Consider the following 19,968-nt stretch of genomic DNA (forward strand, 5'->3'; position numbering starts at 1 on the left):
CTCATTGTTGTAGACTATGTGATGAATTTGTCATCTACTGCATTAATGAAGTTAGCCATATCTTGAATTTTAACTAATTTGGAGCCAGATAGATTGCTTCAGACTATTTCAGAACCATTCGGATAATTAAATGTTATTATCAAGTCAGACATTAGAAAACATACTGTCACACATATGTATAAAACACAGTACCTGCAAACAGTTAACACACCTGTTGTATTTTTTATATTTTGCTACAAATATTTTTTTTTCTTCATTTTTTGAAGTTTGATTTAACAAAAATGTGAAAGCTTGACAGGTTTAAGGTATTTTTGCAACAAGGTGATCCCTAAAAAGCTATTACAGACAATCCTACATGTCTTAGTAAGAAATTCAGTGTGTCCTTAAAAATACTGAACCTGGACCAGTGGAGGACAAAGTAGCTATTGGCAGCCCCAAATAAATGTTTACAGCAGATGCACTTGATTTGAAAGAGACATTTTTAAGGAGCCAAAAAAAATTGAGGGAAAAAAAACTTCAAAAATGCATTCCCATTACGTGATTAGTTTTTTTTTTCTTCCTTTGTTCTTTTTTTTATGTTATTTATTTTTTGCTGGTAAAACTTGGTCATACTTTTTCTATATCCAACTAACAGATTGTGTTATGCATTAGGATGTTAGTCACAAATAGGGGCTTTAACCACCAAATTGGTTCTAGTCCTAAACCAAGGTTGGTGCTGGAGCTGGATTTTAATTGGTTCTATGAAAGCATCACAAAGAAGTTGTTCCACAACTAGTGAGCCACTTCGATACTACATCGTTTCATAACTAAAATGTCTGTTTTAACAAATGTTATACAAATGTTCAATTCTCCTTTTGATTGCATTTCTTTGGGGTTGTCTGCTAGTATCTGTCCTGATATTACCATATTAATGAATAAATTATTAATTTTATTATTAAACATTTATTTATAACGGTAGTCTTCTTGAGACAGGATCTCATTTACAAAATAAATGTACAGATTCACCATTCTGAGATTCTGGGACCAATTTTCCTACCTCCGATTTAGTAACGGATATGTAGCTGATTGGATTTATATTAAGTTTTGGCGCTTTCTTTAAAGTAGTCTAGACTCATCAGATAAATGCTTTAAATGGTTAGCTGAGATATAATAGAGAAGTTATTCTGTGTTTCTTGTCTGCTCAGGATTATTTGGTTAACATCCTTCTGGAGGCTGCTACAAAAGAATACTGGGAAGGAGCAAGGTATGATTCCCTATACTGGTCTCAGTATTTTACTCTAAAGAATTTTTTTTTCCTCTCAGGTAAAAAAAATGGCAGTTTTGTATCTGTTTCTAGGTTAATCTCAATACATTAGAATATCATAGAAATATATATATATATATATATATATATATATATATATATATATATATATATATATATATATTTAATATAATTATATCAATTCAAAAAGTAAAACTCATACAATGTAGCTTAATTATGCACAGAGTGACATATTTAAAGCATTTGTTTTTGGCGAGGATAATAGTGTACAGATAACGAAAATCCAAAATTAAGTTTATCTGAAATCAAAGTATTTCATAAGATCAATAAAAAATACTTTTGATACACTCCCAATTAAAAGCCTTTTAATATCATCCTATAAAGGCTGTGGTTACCTCCACTATTTGTGTGCCTATATTGTACACATGTTTTCTTCCTCTCTACCATTAGTTATGCTTTCATATACATCCCTCTGTAAGCAATCAGCTTCTTTAGTACTAAGCTCTGGTGGCTTATTCTTGGTGTGGAGGGAAGCTATCAAGTAACAGTTCATTGTATAACAGTGGGCCATTTGACAGTAATAACATACTATTTCTGTTTCTGTGCTTTTTTTTTCATTGGTCATTTTAAATGTTCCAATTTTCTAAAAATCTTGAGTTTTTGTTAACCATGATCAGTCATCATTTAAATGAACAGAAATAAATGTTTTGAAAATAAAAGATATAAGTGTTACTTTTTGACTTCAATTATCCTATTGCATTGATTTCAATGATAATTTATTGAGATGCCCCGTTATGAACAGCGCCGTGTAAACAACATTTGCTCTTTTACAGACTTCTTCTGTTTTTGTTTTTATGGCACAATTACATGTTACTGATCTAAATGATTTGTTTTTGACAACTGTAAGTTGAAGAAATACCAAATTATGTTTTGAAGTGATGCTTTAATTTAATAAGGGAAAAAACGATCTAAACCAACCTAGCCCTGAAAGTATTTCATCTTGGTAAAATTGACAAATTACCTGTATTTAACCTGATCAGTGGGAAAGCTGTGAACAATTTCAGTAGCCTCAACCCGCTTTGATTACTGCTAAACCTCTAGACCAGAGTCCAATTCTTCAAACCCGTATCCAATCGCACCCGTAGAGCTCAGAACCGAGACCCGAGCTGTTATCCCCATTTAAAACCCCAGACCGGGCCGGACCTGTGAGTAATAGAGCGTGGCCTGACCCATGGTTACAATTTATACACACAGCCACTCATTTTCATTTAGTGCTTAGTCACAAAGTGCTTTATTTCTGTAGCTGCAGCAGAATACTGTCTTAACAACAGAGACAGTAAAGCACAAAGCCCTAATGCTCACATGCCAGTGCACACTGCACTCACTAATAACCAGCGGTAAACAAGTCGAATGCAGGGCCTTTTCTTTCACAAACGCAAATACACACTCGCACTAGCATGTATACAATACATCAATCAAAACAAGCCTCTTTTCAAACCACTGTTTGATTTTACATCGAATTAAACGACGACAGTTCTCTTGCTCTTGATGCCGGAATGGCAAGCACATTACGTGCTGTCAGTGCTAGGTTTGGGGACATTTTTGCATGAGCTTTCCACCAGAGCAAAACACCCAAAGCATTCTCCTTTGGTGTCTTGAATTCAGTGTCGGCTGCCACTTCCTCCAGATGCTGACTTCCGTCACTGAAGTCTTCGACATCAGCCAAATCAAACTGAACATGAATGCACTGTTTTTTAAAATCTTGATTATTAACTTACTCTCTGTGCTAGCCCTCAAAAAAATTGATATCAGACCAGCTATTCTTTTTACCTTTAAGACGCCGGGCTCCGCTGTGAGCCATCATCATGTCACCCTGGTCAGAAAGCAGCTTGAGGCAATGTGTACAACAAGTGCTGCACACCTGAGTCTCGTAACTGTCCGAAGGGCCACAACTATGTTGGCACCTCTGTCAGTCACAAAGGGCAGTTTAGAGAAAACTCCTCCAGGCTGTATTTACGCAATGCTTGCATGATGGGCGATTTTAGGTTGTCAGCTGTTTTCCGTAATGTGCTGTCCCATTCAGATGTGCAAAGCACCTGCTCAGTTAGCTCCCACCTGTCGTTGTTGTAATGCAACATCACACACAGGTCACAGATTTTACAGTACACTGCAAAAACAGAACTAAAAATAAGTTAAATTTTCTTAAAATAAGTGTATTTGTTCTTGATTTGAGCAGGTAAATAAGACTATTTGCCAATGGAATAAGATTTTTCCTCTTAAAATAGGAACAATTCATCTCCATCATCTTATTTCAAGTGCAGGATGTTTAATTATCTTATTTCAGGGGTAAAGATACTCATTCCATTGGCAGGTAATCTTATTTACCTGCTCAAATCGAGGACAAATAGACTAACTTTTAAGAACATTTTACTTGTTTTTGCATCCGTTTTTGCAGTGTACTCATCTGTCCACATATCCAGAGTCACTGCCCCATTGCTTTCAGCCAGCTGCTTTCTCAGCCCTGCATGATGCTTTCTTAGATGTCCTCAGCAAATTTTGTCAGTGTGCGTAACACGGTGGTTGAATCGGGCAGAAGCTGTCGAGCATCCACACGGCTGGCTCTGGCAACGATGTCAATTAAGCTTTGAGCAAATGTACTAAATACCTCTCAGCACACAAGCGATCTAATATCCAGGCACACAAACTTCACTGCTAATTTTGTAACAGTGTCCTTGTCCTCTCATTTGGGGGTTTGAGGTTTGTGCCCTTAGAAAAGTACCGATCAATTGTCCCGGAACATGTGCTCTCGCAGCTGTTGACATGTTTCCTTAGCGAAGATGTACCTAGCTTTCGGGTATCAAAATCTAAAAGCTTTTGGCATTTTTTACAAGCTGAAAATCCACTCGCAATGTTGTTCTTTTGGTCTCAGATGACGCCAAATTTCTCCCAAACATCCAACTTGGCCTTGGATGATGTATTGTCCATTATTTGGTAGTCACCAGAGACTATTTCTGCTTTTATTCCCTCCATGACACACCTGCTGTGCTGCTAGCTGTTTAATCGCGCTACACGTTAAACTAATGAGTGACGCAATTGGCTGGTGTAAGAGGTGAATGGGTGCATGCATCAAAAATAGTCATTATCTGGTCATACTTGAATTAATTTGGTCATTAAGATGTAGAGTAAATAAGTAATAAAATATAAATAATAATTTTTGCTGCTTGTACCCGACCCAGCGCAGGATTCTGCTCTAGACTCAAGATATCCCTCAATTAAAACCTCTCTGACAACATGAAGTAGACTAAAAAAGATCTAAAAGATCTAGATCTTAAAAAAAAAACACATCAAGGACAGATGAGTAACAAAATTATTGGCATCTGTCTATCTGGAAATGGCTAGAGATCTGTTTCAGAAAGCTTTGGGACTTCAGTGAATCAAACTAAGACCCATTGTCCAATATTGGAGAAAACACCACAACTTCCCTAGAGAGGCGGGCCTACCAACATAACTCCAGGAGAACACCGACTCATGTTGAAGGTCACAAATGAAACCAGTTCACCTAAAGCTCTGCAGACCTCACTTGTCCCTGTTAAGGTCAGCGTTTATGATTCACCAACGACAGTGTAGTGGTCTGGGGCTGATTGTCTGCTTCAGGTACTGGACACCTGGAAACATGAAATCTGCCCTCTAACTGAAAAACTTGAAGGACAGTTTCCACCCATTGGTTTATAACCTTATGCTGAACAAATAAAAATTTAGATTGGTCTACTCAAATTTATGAATCAAATATCAGCTACAGATGATGCTGTTGAGGCACAAAAACATGCCATTGTGAGAAGATTTCTTCACAACCTTATGAAAGACCAATAGTGACTTATAGCAAATGCTTGGTGGCACATTTTGCTGACAAGGGTTATTAGATTTAGGGAGCAATTGATCTCTTTTTCATAGGGCTGTGTTGGTTTAAATATTTTTGTTCCTTTAATAAATGAGACCATCATTTGAAAACTGCACTTTGCATTTAATCAAGATATCTTTGTTTGACATTAATGTTGGTCTGAAAACCTGAAATAACTAAGTGTAACGAAAACAAAGTTAGATTTAGATCTGTCAGATATTTTTTGTCTTCTATATGCACAATGAAAAGTGTAATACCTCTCTCACCACACAAAGAATATCTTGATAGATTTGCGTGAATATCCTTGTTTCTTCTTGAATGTGCACACATTGTATTCTTGTTCTGCCGTTCAGGTGCATTGCTGTATGCAGCCTGGGCCTGTGGGTGTGTGAGGAGCTCATGCAACAGAAAATTCACAAGCAGGTTAAGGATGCCATCAATGTTCTGGGAGTAACACTAAAGGTCTGTAACTTTAGAAATAAGTCATGTTTGTAAATTATTAAGCAGAACACAACTTCACTTTTTGAATTGCTTGCATCGTTTGGAATTGTATGCATCATCGTCGTGGGAGAGAAAATGCAGAATCCAGTGAATTACTGTGTCCTTAAAACAAATAGCCACATAATAGCTGTTTTTATTTTGAAATCCCCATTGGGCTTTAGCTTTAATAAAAATGAGAGTTGATTGCATTAAAGGACTGCAGAACAATTTCGACATAGTGAGAAACTGAGAAAAAGTGTTAGAATAAAAAATGTCCATGATGTGATATGACTCATAGGTATATTTTAGAAGAGCCATCTTTCCTCCCTAAGTGAAAAGATGCAGAGAACCAGAGGAGGCTGTCCCTTTTTTCCCCTCATGGAAAAGGATTTTGGGCGGTGGCGTAATTTCCAGGCTGCTCGCTCTCTGTAGATGTGGGCCAATTTAAGCAGCTACATCTCCCAGCTTCCTGCTTGAGCACTCCGCCTCCCCCACCCCACCCCTTCTCTAATGGAGCAGTAATCACTCCCCTGTACAACTTGACACACAGACTCAACCAGCCCCAAAATAGAGGGTATAGGCTGGGTGGGGGATCTAGGGGGAAGAGTGGCACTGAGAGTCTCTTTTCTAAAAGCAGGTGCTGAACTCTCAGGGCCCCTTTTTGTGTTTGGCCATTTCTGTACTCCCCACATTGTCTGCCCTTGTTACATGTTGAGAGGCATTCAGCTGGAAGAAATGGGAAATTCTATTTCTCCACAAAGAATTTCAAATCACTGAAGAAATCCACATTTGAAGGAAAATTGTCAACAGCTCAATTCTTTCCACCAATGAGTCTGGGGAAAATGAGGCAGGGTTCTGAAGTGAAATAAAATTATGCTGATAATCTGCACAGTGAGTGAAGAACTAAATTTAAGGGGAATTGAGCAGAATTTTTCCCCCGAAAAGTGCGTATTTCGTCTAAACTTTAATTCACCATCTTCAATAAGCAGTGACTCACTGCTTCTGTAAAACTCGGGCATTTAAGTGGCACACACAAGCAGAAGAAAACTAACTAAATCTAGTTTAATTTATTTGCACAGTTATGATATAGATTAGTAATTTCAGAGGAAAAGAATATAACAATAACAGTGCAGGAAGAGGCAAAAAGCCCTACTGGGTTTACAGGAAGCCTCCACCACATTAATAGATGCTTTATTAAAATAATCCAAACAGAAAAATACTTAAACAATCCCTGTTCTGTCGATCAGGAATTTGTTGAATACATGAATATAAAAAAATATAAAACACCACATTCAAAACTTTTAATCAGAAATTAAATGCATAAACAATAAAGTAGTCAATATCCCAACTTTTCAATTAAATACAGTTTTAGGTGGCTTTTGAACTTTTACAGAGGTCCTGCCTTTTCCTACGTGGGGAAGTCATTGCAAAATGAACCTCCCCTGTAATGGACTGAGAACTGACCTCCATTTGTTTGATAATAAATATTGCGCTGGATCTTCCTAAATAACACTAAATACGGTAATATCAAACTAGAAAAAGAATGTAAACAAACTGTATTTAGTGCCGTGTTGACTGAACCTCTTTAATATGCTGATAGATTCATGTATTTTTTTTTACAAACCTTATCAATATGATCTTTTCACCTGAAGCTCTTATCTACAACTCCAAGAAATGTTGATAATATATGGTGTATCTCTATGCCATCAATAACTGTTTTTGAACATTTCCCAAAATAAGATTATAAAACTATAAATTCTTCAGATTTCAAGTTAATCTATTTACTTTAAACAATGGAGCATATGCACCCATGATTAGCATTCTTTAGAAGGAAATCAAAATATAAATGGGAAAGAACCAGGGTTGTATCATCAGCTAATACAATTGTGGAAGAATATTGGAGACAGTCCTTTATGGAAATCAGAAATAAAAACATCCCAAGAATGGAGCCTTGAGGAACTCCACAATGTGTCTTAGCCCTGTTTGAACTACAACTGTTTAAGCCAATGAATTGTTGCCTGTGGCAGATTTTGTTATTTAAAACCATCAGGGAGGACGACCATGAAATCCATATTGATAAAGTTTCTGTATTAAGATATGATGATTCATAGGACCAAATGCTTTTGATAAATCAATGAAAACCCTAGAGGAGAAGACATTATTTTCAAGTGCAGAGGTAACCATATGAAGCAAAGCCATATCCATGGTGTGAATCTTTAAGCCATATTTGTATTTTTAAAGAATTGAATTACTGTGTAAATGATACATTAAACCATCTGAGAATACAGAGGATAACTCAAGATTAGTTTTTTTCTCTTTTTAATAGTTGATTCAGTACTTCCCAGGCCGCTTTAGTATGTTTTCAACACTTAAATGCTTCACTAAAGTATTTCTTTTTCTCATCCCTGATAAGGTGATATTATATTTATTATTTATTCCTGCAATATTTATAAACACTTTAGGTAGGGTGGGAGTTGTATTATATTTTTTATATAGTTTATTATTTTATTCCTTAAAAATAACTGACCCTAAAGCAGGGCTTGCTGAAATGTTGCTTATTCCTCCTACCAAAACTTTTAATTGGAAAACATTTATTGAAAAAAAGACTTCCATAAATCTTTGATAAAACAGGTCAGCATATTTTATCTCATAAAGTGTGTTTCAGAAATTATAAAACTGAAACTTTTTAAATATATTCATATTTGACTTATTCATGATAGGTTTATAGATTATATTTTTGGTTTGTTTAGCTCGGTTTTCCTTAATTTAATGTAGCCGGATCATGACAAAATGGTCTGACAAGCGCAAAAACTGAAATTCATTACAGAATGTCTTAAAATGGTATCAGTCAAAGTTGCTGAGTACTTATTAATAAGTGGAAAAAATAGCCCATCTTACTTTTGAAGAGATTAATATGTAACCAAGTTTATCTTCCTTCTGTATTAAGTCAAGTGACTTAGAAAGACTATTATTTAAGTAATGGACATCAAAGTCAGGTGGGTGAAAAAAGAAACCAACAACGACATTTTTATAACGAGAAACACCTAAAGGTTCCTCAAAGACAGATGTAGCCACCACTGACATTGATTTCAAGCAGAGATCTTCTCTTTTTCTAAATTCATAATCATCACGAATTTAAAGTGATAATCCACCTTCATTACTATAATTTTTCTTACATAATGAACCAAACTATATCTAGCTAAATTGTGATTTGTATTGGAGATTTATGTTAACCATGTCTCTGATAAAGCAAAAATCGTGCATCAACATAGATTAAAAATGGATGAATTGATCCCATTTGTAAGATAAACTTTGTATATTTAAATGAAAATTGGGAAATGTATTAGAACTTTCAGAAGCACATGAATCATTTAACTGAATTTGTGTAAAAACTGTTTTGGGAAATAAATTAACACCTTGGTCAACATCGAAATGGTAAAACTTAGTTATGCAGTGATCAAATGGCTCATGTGTCTGTTTTACACTGAGAGTTTTTGTTGTCTGTTGTGTGAAGAAGAGGTGAATGATGAAAATAATCTGAATTCAGAGAAAGTTACCAATATTAAGCTCAATGAGTCTGCATCAGACTTTTGCCTTACTTTGTCTAGGTGATATTTTCTGTTGGTGGAAGGACACTGTGTCATATCTTTAGTATACAGTGTCACCTCTCGGTCACGCTGCCGTCATTTCTGGGAGCAGATTTTTTCTTTTTTGTTGTTGGCTTCAGAAAAGTTTTCAATGATGAAAATCCCACCGCCCATCAAATTTGTTTCACAAGGTACAGCAAGTTTGTCTTTCAGTCATAATCTGTCGACAATGGGCCTCAGTTTCCCCGATGATGTCTTAAGTCTCCCGGTTCTGTGGGCCCATTTCAGCTCAATTTTAACATTATGTAACTGCAGTTTGTCACTGAAAAGCTTTCTCACCTCCTCCTCAGATTCCTTCTCATTCACAGAGTTTTTCACATTCACAGGCTATTTTTTTTTTGTATGTGCTGGCATTAACAGACTCTTTAATGGTGTCTCATTTGTCCCTCTTGATAATCTTGTCTCGACTGACAGCAGTTTTTAAACAGGTTTGAGCATAACGTTTTCATATCGTCAAAGTTTTTTGTGTCATTTCAACCTCCTATTAGAAGAATCCATGATCTGGACACAACTTTTGAAGCTTTTTCAGAAACTTCACAAGAGCCAAGTATCCAAGTTTAGGATTTTTACTTGGGATTAGCAAACCTTTTGTAGAAACATGAACTACTTAAAAGCTTTAAAAGGGGCTGACCTGGGAATAACTGTTTTGCATAGAAATATATATCAACAATAAAAAGTGAATAATTTCAGTGTTCTCCAGACCCTCTTGAGCAGTAATTTTTGAATTTACATTTTAAACCAGACCATTTTGGTCTTTGTTCTTTAGATAGCATCCAATTAGTTCCTGACGCAAAGCACACGTACAAAAAAATTATCATTGTGCGTGACATTTCCTGCGAAAAATGTAGTGTGAGTACAGTAAGCTGAATGAGCTGAAAATAGCTGAAAGAAATAGCTGAAATAGAAAAACTGTAAGCTAAAATGGCATAAAAGCTGAAGTTTGCAAAACCTGTTGGAGGTTGAAAGAAATGTAAGGAATTGTAACAAAAAAAAACAAGTAATAAGTTGCAGCTGCAGTGCTGTGGAAGCACTATTTTTTTTGCTGAAAAGGACTGAAGAAGCGGAAGCTGGTGAAGAACCACTTGATGAATTTGAAGTAATAAGTAAAAACCTCAGAGAATGATCAGCATAAACATTAACAGTAGCTATTGTGTCAGCTGATCAAAAGCTGAAGCTAACATACTGTGGAAGCACTATTTTTTGCTGAAAAGAAGACAAAGTTGATGAAGAAGCAGTTGAATTTGAAACAAACTAGTAGAAGGTTAAAAAAAAAAGGAAAAGCAGACCTATCTGATCAGCTTAAATAACCCTTTCCTGCGAGCTGAAAACAAAAAATAAGCACAAATGTTAACTTATATTCAAATGTAGCTGGTCTTGGTGCCGAACACTTACAAACCTGATATATTAACTAATTAATTTAAAAAAAACAAGCAATCAAGGATGTACTGAACTGAATTGTATGTAGTACACCAGCAGCATGAGACTGAAGTTGGGTTTGTGTTTGAGCTGAACCAGCTCTAATGTGGTCCACATGCAAATAAAAGTACATTATTTAAAGGATGTCCACAATTTATATACATGTTGCACAAATCATAAACTGGGTTTGAAATATTCTCCTATTAGTGTAGAATAATCAAGTCCAGGTTTGAAGAGTCTGGGTTTTGTAGTTTTTAAAGTAGAGCAGATTAAATTTTCTTAAAGTAGTGAGAAAATATGTGGAATTGCCATTTAGCAGGGAATGGATATGTGTGTGTGTGTGTGTGTGTAATGCACACACAGTACTACAGACACACATCTATGAAAATCCAAGCAAAGTGCTGATAAAGGTAGTAGAACAAAAATGTGTGTTTGTGTGTGATTTGTGTTCTCAGACACTTAGTAACACACACAAACATCAATGGAATTATATGCAAAGTACTTGCAAATACAGTAAAACACAGGTCTGTGAGTGTGTATGAGGAGGAGAAGAGAGGGAAAATGGAGGGGAAGAGAAATAGAGGAGGAAAAGAGAGAGAGAATGGAGAAGGAGAAGAGAGATGAGAATGGAGGAGAAGAAAAAGAGAGGAGGAAAAGAGAGAGAATGGAGGAGAAGAGAAAGAGAGAGAAAGAGGAAAAGAGAGAGAGAATGGAGAAGGAGAAGAGATAAATATATATTGGAGGAGAAGAGAGAGAGAATAGAGGAGAAGAGGGCAAAATAAAGAATGGAAAAGGAGAAAACAGAGATACAGAAAGAAAGTGTGGAGGAGGAAAAGAGAGAGAATGTATGTGTAATACATAGGGGTGGGTAAAATAATTGACAAATTGATGCATAGTAGTAATTCTACTCCCAATTCATAATCGATTTGGGAGCTCCTTTGAATCGATTCACCTCCAGGCCCATGGGGGGCGCTGTGTATTTGATTACCGTTGTAAGCACCTCAGTACAGATTGCACAACAGTCAGGGCGAGCAGCTGTAGAAAACCAACTCCATCAACTTTTTAAGTCCAATATGTGGGCTCATTCTGGATTCCTATGTAAATCCGGAATTCAGGAACTCGACAAAAGCAAGATAGTTTGTAAGTTGTGCCAGACGGACTTAAAGTACTTCAATAACATGACAAATCTGTGGAACCACTTAATCAGATATACGGATGCCCTAAAACAATCCATGGCTAAACCTGTTAATGTTAGGGTTTTAATATGTATTTATGAAAATACTAAATTATTTTAAGGAGTTACTATATGTAAATGATAAAAAAAAGTAGTTGAAGTTAGCAGACGGGTTTTTGAATTTAAAAGTTGAATTGGAGTTTCTAGCTGTACATATGTGGAAGTAGTAAGCTGTCAAACGGCACAAACTTGTAGCTGAAATTTGCAGAATTTTGTGGGATTTCCATTAATTTCCAATGGCCAATAATCTGCAGAAAAAGCAGAATATTTCAAAAAGCATAAGAGATATCAGTGCAAAAAGATATAGCCATAATGTCCTGAATGTGATGTTTAAAAGTTGAATGGTTGAAATAGGGGTTCTGGAATGGAGGGTCCGTCAGATAGTCGAATCTCGGATTCAGGAAGAGCAGTGTGGTTTTCGTCCTGGCCGTGGAACACTGGATCAGCTCTATACCCTCAGCAGGATTCTGGAGGGGGCATGGGAGTTTGCCCAACCAGTCTACATGTGCTTTGTGGATCTGGAGAAGGCATTCGACCGTGTCCCCCGAGGGATCCTGTGGGGGGTACTCCGGGAGTATGGAGTACCGGTCCCTTTAATAAGGGCTGTCAGGTCTCTGTACGACCGGTGTCAGAGTCTGGTCCGCATTGCCGGCAGTAAGTCGGACTCATTTCCGGTGAGAGTTGGACTCCGCCAAGGCTGCCCTTTGTCACCGATTCTGTTCATAACTTTTATGGACAGAATTTCTAGGCGCAGCCAAGGTGTTGAGGGGATCCGCTTTGGTGGCCTTAGGATTGCATCTCTGCTATTCGCGGATGACGTGGTCCTATTGGCTTCATCAGGGCGTGATCTACAGCTCTCACTGGAGCGGTTCGCAGCCGAGTGCGAAGCGGCTGGGATGAAAATCAGTGCCTCCAAATCCGAGACCATGGTCTTGAACCGGAAAAGGGTAGAGTGCCTTCTCCGGGTTGGGGAGGATGTCCTGCCCCTAGTGGAGGAGTTCAAGTATCTTGGGGTCTTGTTCACGAATGAGGGGAAGATGGAGCGGGAGATCGACAGGCGGATTGGTGCAGAGCTGAGCCAAAAGGCGAAGCTCTCGATTTACCGGTCGATCTACGTTCCTACCCTCATCTATGGTCATGAGCTTTGGGTCGTGACCGAAAGAACGAGATCCCGGATACAAGCAGCTGAAATGAGTTTTCTCCGTAGTGTGTCTGGGCTCTCCCTTAGAGATAGGGTGAGGAGCTCAGTCATCCGGGGAGGACTCAGAGTAGAGCCGCTGCTCCTCCACGTCGAGAGGAGCCAGTTGAGGTGGCTCGGGCATCTGGTCAGGATGCCTCCTGGACGCCTCCCTGGTGAGGTGTTCCGGGCACGTCCCACCGGGAGGAGGCCCAGAGGAAGACCCAGGACACGCTGGAGGGACTATGTCTCCCGGCTGGCCTGGGAACGCCTTGGGATTCCTCCGGAGGAGCTGGCCCAAGTGGCCGGGGAGAGGGACGTCTGGGCCTCCCTACTGAAGCTGCTGCCCCCGCGACCCGACCCCGGATAAGCGGAAGAAGACGGACGGACGGACAGATGGTTGAAATTGCACAAAAAATGTAGGAGGTGAAGCAAATCAAAAAGTGGTACGGAAGAAAACAAAAGAGAAAAACAATGCAGTAGACATTCACACTAATTATTATGTATTTTCTACTGACTTTTAAAACCAATTTTTTTTTTATTTGGCCAGTCTTAAAATTGGTTATAGACATCCCAACCCATCCTTTGAGACATAGATGAGTAGTCTTCTCTTGTCACGACTTTTGATTATTAAACTCCTAGGTAGTCTTTTTGTCTGTGATGAGGTTGTGTCTTTATCTCTCAGTCTAAAGATCTTTGTATTGATCTTCTGATAAAGTGTGGTCACATTTAGTCTCTCTGATGGTGCTTTGGATGCAACTCCCGCAGTTTCCTCCCGACGCTTTCCTTCCTTGTAAATTATTAGTCTGTTCATGATGAGACATTGAGAAAACCCTATCCCTGCTTGGAGCTCAAAACTGACTTCTTTCACTTTACTGTGGCTCCTAATTTCAATAATTATGGTTTTGCTGAGAAATTGAGGTCAAGTAAAACATTAAAATGTTTCAGTCAGATGTTGACATATATTAATCATGGGTGCATATAACAAATAAAATATTTATTTGATCTATGATAAAGCCATTGTAAAATTTAGGACTACACCGTTTTAAAAAAAAAAATAAGAACTAGATATACAACTTTTAATTATATTGTGAATGGTATCGATTCCAAATGGGGTCAACATTACACAAACTATATAAATGCCTTGCTTTCAGTTCCTCTATACCAGTAATACATATTCTATAATGCTTGTTACTTAATACAGCAGTGTGTGTTTTTGGAGGCCATCAAGGCGTTCTGGTAAAGTCATTCAGAAACTACTAGTTGTATTGGGGCAACGGTGGCGCAGAAGTTCAATCCCCCGCTCTGACTGTCTCCGTTGTTGTGTCCTTGGGCAAGACACTTCACCCCCATTGCCTACTGGCGGTGGTCAGAGGGCCCGGTGGCGCCGGTGTATGGAAGCCTCGTATCTGTCAGTCTGCTCCGGGGCAGCTGTAGCTAACATAGCTCACCACCGTCAGGGTGTGAATGTGTGTGTGAATGGGTGAATGACTGAATTGTAGTGTGATGCGCTTTGGGGGTCGTCAAGACTAGTTAAAGCGCTATACAAGTACAAGCCATTTTGTATTTATTGCCAAAACAGCAACATTTTCAATAACATGTAGTTTTTGAAATGGAAAACAATTTATTTAAACTTCTTCTGCTTGGTGAATTAGCTACCTACTGTCCTACTGTTAGTTAATTACTTATTCATTCACCAACATTATCACACGTTTCATGTTCTTCTGTTATCGTTAGTGTTGCGCCGATGCCATTTTTTGGCCCCGATACCGATACCCGATACCTGGCTGTGCAGTATCGGCCGATACCGATACCATACCGATACCATTACTTTGAAATGTATGTGTGTGTGTATATATGAAGAACTGCATACTACTTGGATGTAAAATAATTGCCATCATGGCTTTGTCAAGCTGCTACCTTATTAAAGCAGGAAAAAGACTAATACAAAGTGAATCCAGTAGAACTAGTGAGTGTCGGGAGAGAGAAGGCTGCGTTCAAGTGACATACAAACATCAAAATGGTATCTGTGACCTATTTGGTGGTACTTGCCGATACCGATACCACCATTTTAGCGCGGTATCGGCGCCCCGGCCGATACTGGTATCGGTATCGGTGCAACTCTAGTTATCGTGCAGTAATTTTGGCAGAGTTCATAGAATTTGCTTAGTTTCCTTCTCTTGGCCCAGTTTCTCTGCATAGTTCTCAGATTGATAATAGGACTGAGTTTGACTCTGTGTAGGCTGTTCCAAAAGCTAGGTGTTACCCTGCTTATTCAGAACTGTTTTGATGTGTGGTTGTGATTATCCAGTTGGACATTCAAATTGGATCAAAAACTAAACTATATAAGCCTCTCGTTTAAGGTCAAGTTGAAAAATGTGGACGTGTTTCTCTGTCATTATGCCATCCTTTGTCCAATGGAACAGTGCAACTAGTAAATCAACACGTTCTCAGCATGATGCCACCGCCACCAGGATCGACAGCTTTTAATCTGTTTTGTTATTTTTGGAAGCCTTACCTTGACTCATCCAACATACTTATTTTCAGTGTGGCAAACCAGCTTCTTCTTGGACTCGTTTTGGCCATATTTCTTCTCTCCAGGAGGCAATTGGCTCCTCCATGTGGGCAGCTGCAAATTTCAGCGGTGTTCATTAACTATGCAGCTGGGACTTCTCCTTGAGCGGCACAGTCTCAGTCCATGATCATATAAAATGTGCTTGACTTGGATGGTGATACTGGGTTTCCAGCAATTTCCAGTTCATGTCAGGCTTGAATCTAGGTGTTTCCTGGGTTATTCCTGAGCATGCCAGCCAATTTCCTTTCATCTTAGGGCGACATTTTGGGTCTGGGGTCTGCAAACGGAAGCCCCGAGGCTACATGAAAATGCAGTTATCTTTTACTAAAAGTGATATTTTTTTGTCTTTATTCTTGTCTAAATCTCAAAATAGAAATATAAGTGATTTTTCTTCATTTAATCAAAAACTGTTTTTCTATGTTAAGTATTTAGAACAAACTGATAAGTGGTTTTTCAAGGGTTGGTGTTACTTTCAGGCTCCTGACAAAATTCAGTTTGCAAAACACAAGACCCCTATGGATTGTAAAGATGGCTGTCCTCTGGTTTGATTCTTCTTCCACGTCTTGACAAAATGGTGAAACGTTCACATAACCTGTACTGTTGCTTTCGTTCTTGCACTAGATTTGAGACTGCTACAGGTCTGTGGACTTTCCCACTGAATTAAATGATGTTCTGAATATTGGTGAATGAAATGAGCACTGTCAAACAAATCCTTATTACGCTCGCAAAGAAAATTTTTGAAGCTGCACTTAATCATGATTGCTACTTTGGCTTTTGGTACTACTTTTAAAATATTTCTGAATTTTTGCAAAGACTGGAGCTTTTAATCATTTAAACAATATTTTAGTGCTCAGATTTAGTTTTTAAGATATCTTAAAAACTAAAGGTTTCTTTGCAATCCTCGTCAGAATTGCTGCAAATTTTCAACTGTACAGTATTTGTGTAATGGAAGCTTACAGGTACAGGTTCACCTGTAATTTCTTAATATTGCTCTTACTTTCTTTAGTTTGGAAACAAAGTAGTGGCCCAAGTCGCCTGCGACGTGTTTCAGCTGCTGATCTCTCACTGGGAGCATCTCCAGAAGCTGGACTCCACTCTCCCAAAGAAAATAATTGAGGTATCACACATTACCATATAGGCATTAGAAATTCATATTTTTATTAGTATTAGTAAGTGGTGGATCAATCATTTATACTTTTGCATGTAAATACTCCAAATTCACCCAATTTTGTACACCGTTTGGAATCTGCTTATGAATAGGAGAGCATAACAACAGATGTGTCATCCAGTTATTTTTTCACCTTGTTTTGTCCCAATACAGATCTTTGTGGCTACAATAGCCTTTTTGTTGCCAAGTGCAGAGCACTCGACGGTGGAAGCAGACAAAAAGGTACATCTATAGATCTAAAGGCCCTTGATCTATCATGTAGGAATGGGGCGTTTGCAGAGGAATGTTTCCACTGAAGTGATTTGTTTTCATCCTTTTTTTCCGTACCTTCATTTCTCTGAAGCACTTCAGTTGAATGTTCTTCTTTGTAGTATTATCAGTGCCAGTCTAGGCAGATCTTAGTAAATTAGATTATTATAAAATGTATTAATTTCGCTGATTATCTTCAAAAAGGTTAGCTCTAAGATTAGAATATTAAGAAAAAATGGAAAAGAAAGGATTTTCAACATAGGTGACATGATGGCCTACATAATCATGTGGAAAACTGTCTACTGGACAACTGTTATTGACATATTCCACATTAAGGATAAACTACAAAAGGTCACTGATGAAGAAGGTGGTTGTTTAGAGGGCTGTATCCAAACAGAGTAAAAGAAAGTTCAGTGGATGGAAAAGATTAAATAGAAAAAAAGGTGAAGTAGCAACGGGTACGCACAGTTGTTTGAGGATTATAAAGCAAATTCATGCAGTAATTCATGCAAAAGGAACCCTGACCATATATTGAAGTCATAAACTGTACAGTACATTAGCTTACCTGTCACTTGGTCACATGGATCCTACCAAGTCTTAACAAATCTGGAAAAGTATGGAATTAGCTTTTTTTTTTTCCTTTTCCAGAGTAGAAAGGTCTGAAAAATAATTGAGTAAAGACAAATGTTTGATTTTCCAGACTTTTTTCTAACTTGCATTTTCTAAAGGGCAATACATCTCATAATGATTAATAAATGTAGTAGATTTCTCGTTAAGCCATTTTTATGTGACAAGCTTTATTTTTGATTTTCCAAATCACACACTGAGTTTAACATTTTTTCCATCAATGTTTTGATTTTGCCTTACTGAGAACACATTCATTCAAATTTAAGAAAAGGACAATTTTATTATTTGTTTGGTTATTAGTCAGCTCTAACTTCAGGTTGAACTGGACCCATGGTTCTTAAAGGGGATTCATAAATATCAGACAGACCACTAATTGTACTATTTTCTGGGGAATTTTAGCCAACAAAGGTACCGAATTAAAAACTGCTTTTAAGGATAAGCATTTAGACTTGGCTCTTTGTTTGACTAGTCCAAGTATTTCAGATTTTACAATATAGATGATCTTTTTTGGTCGAGAATCCATAAAAAGTGGAAAAATTGCTCAACACTATTTCCGAAATGAGAGTCCAATTTGAGCAATATGTCGTTTCACTATTTGTGTAAACTACAGGCTATAAGATCTAACTATTCAAGTTTGTTCAAGGTTAATACTTGGTACTCAAATGTAAGGAATGTTATAGAAAGGAAACCAAGAATCTAGAAAGACGTGCCAGAAGTTGAATCTGGATGTACGTAGGAACCGTGAGGCCCACTCCTCTGGATTGAAAACCTAATATTTTAATTTAGTCTTTACATATGAAATTAACAGATGTAAATGCATGAAATGTATTGCTCTGTGTAACAGTAGTGAACTGAATTACTGAAATTACCTTTTTGGTGATGTTATAATTTACTATGATACTCCTTTAGCTGTAACTAAAAAAGGTTGTCTCTCTCGCTTTAAGCTAATGGTTTCGCTCCTGCTTTGCCTGCTGGACTGGTGTATGGCTGTTCCCCTGAGTCTGCTGCTTGAACCCATCACCATGTCGTCTTTGGAGCCCCACTCACCCAGCAAGGCCCCACTCCTAGACTATATCTACAGGGTAAGCATTCACACTCAAATGTTGACACTGTTATTTTTTGGTGTTTTCTGGAAGAATTATAATCTTTAACCACAGACACAGCAGCCTTAGCTATTGCCCTTCCACCCCCGCAGTGCCACAGGGAATTGCAGCTTTAATTAGACTCACCTCCACCATGACCTTATGACTATGCCTCATTTAACATTATAGTGGAGTAACCGTATAGAGGCGTCCATCGTAGCTGACACAAATGATTGGCATTTATCATATGCAGGAAACCTTTGCAAGTCCTCTCTAATCTCGAGTTGATTGCTTAAAACATGCTAAATATTTAGCATTTAATCTACATATGTGTTTTTTATCCCACTAACTTTTTTTTTTTTGTTTAATTTATGGTCTGACCCTGAGGATGAGGGCCAGGCTTCAGGCACAAATGAATGAGGTATTATTCATTCCCTCCTGTCTGGGCAGATGCGGTCAACGCCAGATCTTTGTAAGGATGTCACCCCTGATAAGAAATGGTCCAATTATTCAAACAGGACCTTTTGTCCAATTGATAAGCTCAGGCTCTAAACGCTTGTCCTGGAGATTTGAATGGAATATGTCTTAATATGAGAGAGACTGCAGCTGCTATGAAAGCAAATACAATTAGGCATGATTGGTCGTCCATCGGAACACAAAAGGCACGGCCCCTCTGGGTTTCCATCTGAGGTGTGACAATATTAATACAGTATCAGGACCAAAATCTCTCTACATTTCTATGGGCTCGTTGGCTTCTAATTATTCTGTTTACCAAGCAGAGAATAGCCTCGCTAATAGGAAACAACTCCTTTTGTTCCATTATTGGCTTGTGTCAGTAACAGGGTGTTTCATGCTCCTGTAATTACCAGTTTATATATTTTTCCAAACACAGTTAAAAAAAAAGACGCTCATGCATTTTAACCTGTCGGGAGAAGGGGGCTGAAAAACGTTGATATTGGTGACTAGCAGGATGCTCGTGGCAGTAAAATGCAACATAGCACTGGACCTCGGCGGTTCGTTGGAGTTGTGCTCAAGCTTCTCCATCTGCTCTCTCTCCCTGCCTCGGCAGCCAGCTGCACCACCCTGTGTGTGTGTGTGTGTGTGTATATGTGAGCACATGAGAGAGAGACAGCGAGAATATCATATCTGCA

At 38.1% G+C, this 19,968-nt stretch overlaps 1 protein-coding gene across 1 annotated transcript in view; it reads left to right on the top strand.

Moving 5' to 3' along the window:
* ralgapa2 (Ral GTPase activating protein catalytic subunit alpha 2) overlaps nucleotides 1-19,968 on the top strand; it is a 149,048-nt gene that overhangs the window by 71,025 nt on the left and 58,055 nt on the right. The window contains exons 28-32 of the mRNA XM_036150946.1: nucleotides 1,185-1,243; nucleotides 5,516-5,624; nucleotides 16,698-16,808; nucleotides 17,013-17,081; nucleotides 18,680-18,817. Of these exons, the coding sequence (XP_036006839.1) occupies nucleotides 1,185-1,243; nucleotides 5,516-5,624; nucleotides 16,698-16,808; nucleotides 17,013-17,081; nucleotides 18,680-18,817 (486 nt within the window). The remainder of the gene's footprint in view (nucleotides 1-1,184; nucleotides 1,244-5,515; nucleotides 5,625-16,697; nucleotides 16,809-17,012; nucleotides 17,082-18,679; nucleotides 18,818-19,968) is intronic.

Source organism: Fundulus heteroclitus, chromosome 19 (assembly GCF_011125445.2).
Source record: "Fundulus heteroclitus isolate FHET01 chromosome 19, MU-UCD_Fhet_4.1, whole genome shotgun sequence".
Classification (NCBI taxonomy): domain Eukaryota; kingdom Metazoa; phylum Chordata; class Actinopteri; order Cyprinodontiformes; family Fundulidae; genus Fundulus; species Fundulus heteroclitus.